This window comes from Mytilus californianus, unplaced genomic scaffold (genome assembly GCF_021869535.1).
Source record: "Mytilus californianus isolate M0D057914Y unplaced genomic scaffold, xbMytCali1.0.p SCAF_4, whole genome shotgun sequence".
NCBI lineage: Eukaryota > Metazoa > Mollusca > Bivalvia > Mytilida > Mytilidae > Mytilus > Mytilus californianus.
The window spans coordinates 520,219-526,218 of NW_026262690.1; the positions used below are offsets into that span (position 1 = coordinate 520,219).

Consider the following 6,000-nt stretch of genomic DNA (forward strand, 5'->3'; position numbering starts at 1 on the left):
CATTTGTGCAAAAACCTTTTTTTTTCCTTCCGGTCTCGTTTGTCATGGGACTTTGAGTAAAATATAGGAAGGAGCTTCATATTGTTTCCCGCAAATTTGTTGTTTTTGATAACCGTTTAAAGATATACATGTAAATTTTAACAAATGTTTTTTCAAAATTCTTTGATATGAAAAAAAGATGTTACCTGGTGATAGCATTTCTTTGTTTACATTTAAAATGACGTCAGAACTGAATTCTATAGATATGATGTGAAAATCCATGGATGGTACTAGCGGGATTCGAACCCTCAATCTCAGGATCTAAAGGCAGCGTTCTAACCAATTGAACCAAAGAAGATCTTTCCTTACTCAACTAGTTACTCCATCCTTTATATCTCCAGGTCTACAACACTCTTCCCCCTTTTCTTTTTTCGGGGCTGCGTACCATCCATCCGAGCAACTCGCAGGTCCACTACTGTACAAACCCGAGAGATCTACTCGGAAATCCTCTGGCCAGTTCCACCTAGATATGTCACGGTCATCCACACATGACCATAACAAACTGCCAGGCACCTATATATATATATACACTTGTATGCACAAGTAGTAATTCACTAATTGCTTGCAGCACCAATGATGTGAAAATCCATGGATGGTACTAGCGGGATTCGAACCCTCAATCTCGGGATCTATAAGGCAGCGCTCTAACCAATTGTGTCAAAGAAGATCTTCCCTAACTCAACTAGTTAGACTACCTTTTTTTTAATTTATATCTCCAGTAGTCTACAACAGATACAACGTGACCAACATCCGAAAATGTTTCTGTATTTCCGTTGCTTTTTCAACAGATTCTGAAGTTAAGTATTGTTGAATTCATCAATAAATTTATACAGATTTCGTCCCTTTTCACAGGTAACACCTGCCTCATATTAATTTGTTTATTAAGGTGAAATATCAAAAAATACGAACTAAAACTAATTAAACCTAAAAAAAAAATGGAATAAGGGGGTCCATACCCCAAGCACCCGTGAACTACATATGTTTGATACTGGGAGGGAAAAAGGGGGGTATTAAGACTAATCGCTACGTGACGGACGCGTGGTGTAATTATGTACATCGGACGTGTCGCCGTACCAGATCAAGATCAAAGATACGTGGTCACCAGGAATGTCTTACTGTGTTATGATTCAGTGAACCAACATTTCACAATCAGAATTTTATGTTTACCTAATGACATATCAACTTTTTCGTCTGCTGTTGCCATAATTCCTATTCTGCAGTTGTTCTGTTAGCAGATTTGATGTTTATCTGTTGTTTATGTTCTTGTCGAAGTGATGCTGGAATCAAAATGGCGCCTTGTGAGGTGGTTAAGTCGGCCCATATTACACTCGACACTTCACAAAATCATACCGCTAACAGTTCAAACTGGAGAAATTCGCGTATTCTAATCGTGGATGCAGGTAAAGTGTGTCATCTATCCACTCTTTATTTTTATAATCTTCCGAATTTTTAAGCTAAAAACAGAGAATAAACACCATATTAGTTCTAGCCATTGCATATTATTCAGTGATTACTTGGCCGTTTTTATAGTGATTTATATGATTACCAGACCTAATACTTCATGATTATTTGATTATTTGATAATCTAGGACTGTTTTTTTTATTATTTGATTATCTTGTTTAAAAAAATAATTAATGATTATGTGATTATATTGGCAAAACATTTGTGAATCATTGTGTGATTACTTGGACACACCCTTGAGGGGCCTCATAACTCAGTGTCACGGTCTTTACTACATAAAATTGCCTAGACAAATACATTTACTATTTTTACAAAACTGCCTGAAAAAAAAGAACATTACCCGAAAATAGTTTCAGAAACTATTTCCTGGGTATGAACTTTTCACTAGAAAAAGACTATTTACTGCGGGAAATAAAGCATTTTCCCGTACTTTCTGTATAATAACACACTTTTTTACTGGCCATTTAGACAATAGCAAGTTAAATTATTGTCCCATCGACTAACAACTATTTCACTCTCGAGGGCACTTGCTATGTAACTTATGTGTGGAGTGTATGACCAGTATATTTTCCAGATGGGTACAATATTTACAGAAATGACAGAAACTTAAGTGGAGGGGGAGTACTCATTGCCGTCAAAGACACATACATAACTTCATCAGTACCAGAACTTCAAACTGATTGTGAAATTGCTTGGTGCAAGATGGAAATTGTCGGGCATAAAACTGTCTATCTATCTAGTTACTACAACCCCAAAACATCAAACGAAAAGGGATATAATGAATATGGAATAAGCATTGAAAGAGCCAGTAAAATACGAAATGCATTCATTATATCAGCTGGTGATTTCAACCTACCAGGCTGGGATTGGACTAACAAAGAGATCAAGATGCACACCCAATGTGCAACAAATCATGAAAAATTTGCTGATATATTGGATGATAATGGGATGGCACAGCTTGTAAATAAACCAACCAGAGGACCCAATACTCTTGATCTTGTTGTAACAAATCATCCTGAAAGCTTCATGAGAGTTGAAACTTTACCTGGGCTCTCCGACCATGAAATCGTTTTCACAGAAGTTAATCTAAACCCCCGGAAATCTATTCAAAAACCAAGGATTATACCGTTATATAGAAAAGCAAATTGGGAGAATATGAAAATAGATATGAATAATTTACACCATGATATCACCCTAATGAATGAACAAAAGGCAGGAGTAAATACATTATGGACACACTTCCAAACCAAACTTGAAGAGAGCATAGAAAAAAATGTACCGAAAAAGACCGCTAGGAAAAAGGATGGTAGTCCCTGGATCACATCTGACATCAAGCGTCTCATACGAAAAAGAGACCGATGGTTCAAAAGAATGAAAAAATCTGGTAATGGAGGAGATAGAGACAAATTTAAAGAACTTAAGCGTCGTACACAGAGAGAAATTAGGAAAGCTTACTGGAATTACATCGACAGTATAGTTTCACCACCAGACCTAATTAAACCTCAAGAAAGACCAAACTGTATGAAAAGGTTCTGGACCTTTATAAAACACAAAAGATCAGATGGGAGTAAAATACCACCTCTAAAATCAAATGGAACTTTACATTCAGAGCCAACAGAAAAAGCAGACATACTCAATGGCCAATTTCAGAAAGCCTTTTCAGACAAAACCACCATAACAGAAAAAGAATTTCAAGAACAGTGTAACATGTCCGGAAACTTTGAACAAATCTTGGACATCAATATAACAGAAAATGGTGTGTACAAACTACTAAATAACCTTAATCCAAATAAGGCAGCTGGGCCAGACAATATAACACCAAGAGTCTTAAAGGAACTTGCATTACATATAGCACCAATACTGACAACATTATTCCGCTGCTCATATCAGACAAGCGAAGTACCTTGTATTTGGAAATCTGCAAACGTCTGTCCAGTGTATAAGAAAGGGAAGAAATACGATCCGATAAATTATAGGCCTGTCTCTCTCACTTGCATAGCATGTAAACTAATGGAGCACATCATAACTAGCCATATCATGTCTCATGCAGATACTCACAACATCATGTATCCACTTCAACATGGGTTTCAAAGGGGATTATCATGCGAATCACAACTGATTGAATTTATTGATGATGTAACTAAAAACTTAGATCAGGGGAAACAAACAGATTGTCTCATAATGGACTTCTCCAAGGCATTTGATAAGGTTAGTCATAGCCTTCTCATCCACAAACTGAAGCATTATGGGATAACCGGTAAAACAAATGAGTGGATAAACAACTTCCTCAGTGATAGAATACAGTCAGTAGTTGTAGAGGGTGAAACATCGACCTCCACACCTGTAGAGTCCGGCGTACCACAAGGATCCGTCCTGGGACCTAGCCTATTTTTGTTTTATATAAACGATATGCCCCAGGGGATTCAATCAACTGTGCGACTGTTTGCTGATGACACTATTGCTTATCTCACCATCTCATCCAATGCATATGCCGCAAACTTACAAAAGGACCTTGACCAACTGGCTGTATGGGAAACAACATGGCTTATGAAGTTCCATCCAGACAAATGTAATGTACTCACCATCTCCAAGAAGCGAACTCCATCAAAGTACAATTACACACTACATGGCCATAACCTCGAACATGTAACATCAGCTAAATACCTGGGATGCACTATTTCATCAGATCTTAAATGGGGGAAACACATATAAGCTCCATCTGCTCCAAAGCCAACAACACCATTAGCTTCTTAAAAAGGAATGTTAACATCTCAAACAAGTCAATTAAAGAAAAAGCATACATGTCCCTCGTCAGGCCTACTTTAGAATATGCTAGTGTAGTATGGGATCCATACCAACAAAACGACATCCACAGATTGGACATGGTGCAAAGACGGGCAGCAAGGTATGTTACTAACAGATATCACACCTCATCTGTTAGTAGCATGCTTGAACATCTTGAATGGTCTACCCTACAAGAACGAAGGAAACATAGCCGCTTAATAATGATGTATAAGCTACAAAACAACTTTGTTAAAATCGATACATCCAGTAAGCTAATACCGAATGAACGCCCTTCCAGAAATAATAACGAAAAGGCACTTAGAATACCATCGTGTAAAACAACTGTACGGAAGGAGTCGTTCTATCCCAGAACAATCAGAGCGTGGAACACCTTGCCCAACTCTACTGTCTCCGCCCTGAGTCCTGAATCCTTCAAGGCTCAGCTCCGTCATTAGATTAAATGCCATGTTTTTAATTGCACCTGTATATATATTAAATTGCACCCATTCTCTTTTTGTTTAATAAATTTCAAAAATATTTCATGCGCTCACTCCAAAATGTGGCAGAATAGTCAACCAGTTGACGGTGGCCGCTTACCGGAAGAAGAAGAAGTTGAAATAGCTAGGTCACCTTTTTCGATTTTCAGAAGATACATGTATGATAGGCACTATATGATAAGGTAGAGAAATAAGGAGGAAATATATGACAAGTCTAATCAGATGTGATTTATTTCACTGATCGATGCGATTAAAACTACAGTCGCAAAAACACGATATAGCTATAGGCCGTATATATCTATTTGTATAACTTGAAAATATATGATAGCTAAGGTATGTATTTTTGTTATTCAAATTATATGAAAAGTGTGGGGTATTGAGCGTCTCAGCTGCTCATCCCTACCATAAAAAAAGGTCGATGTGACCCCCCCCCCCCCTCAAGAGAATTCACTCCCGGCTTCACGTCGGGAATTAGTTGGTGTTTCGGGGACATTTACTTAATACCATTAACTATCCTGTATTTGCCACCATTTCAGATGAACCACTGGCACTGTTTGTCTTTTATCAGTGTAAATTCTAGTTGAATCCTTATGAATTGTCACAATATGTATCTCCTCGGACACGATAAAAAGAAAAACGGTGCACTTATAAAATCAGTTATAGATAAAATAATCAAACACATACTGTGTACACTGTACATACCCCACCAACACTATATCTACAAAATAAAAGTTCCCATTTTTGATGGCACTGCAACTTTTTAAAAGGTCAAGTTACAGCTGGGACTATTATACTATATATCAATATATTATGTCCCAGGTTACAGTAAATTGGCTATGTCACAGATTTTTGTAAAATTTTGCATACATCTTTGGCTCGTTGAATTATAACTGAAAATCGAAAAAAATAATGCATAATTTTTATATCTCTTTTTTTGTCTGAAATAATATTGATTGAATTCTTTCAAAATATGTAAATATATGTATAAAAAAAGCACATAAAATCGGCAAAAAACGTTCTTAAATTTGTCTTAAAATCATCAAATCTGCAATTTCAAGTACCTAGATTTTTCTTACAAACTATGTGTTGTTGGTACATAAATTTCCGTTTTGATGACGTAAAATAATAATGGGGTCGCCGACTTCGTTTTTACGGTATACATCATTCAAAGTAGTGTTCTAGGTAAAAAAAAAAATACCACAAAATGTCGAAATAAGC

At 36.7% G+C, this 6,000-nt stretch overlaps 1 protein-coding gene across 2 annotated transcripts in view; it reads right to left on the reverse strand.

The window, feature by feature from the left end:
• LOC127737233 (uncharacterized) overlaps positions 1–1,369 on the reverse strand; it is a 50,868-nt gene extending 49,499 nt beyond the window's left edge. The window contains exon 1 of one of the 2 annotated variants that reach the window (XR_007999282.1): positions 1,207–1,369. Coding sequence is in view for 1 of the 2 variants with exons in the window: in XM_052247771.1 (XP_052103731.1) it covers positions 1,207–1,243 (37 nt within the window). In the remaining variant the exon portion in view is untranslated. The remainder of the gene's footprint in view (positions 1–1,206) is intronic. The other variant, XM_052247771.1, reaches the window with a different exon arrangement.
• Between the last annotated feature and the right edge of the window lie 4,631 nt (positions 1,370–6,000).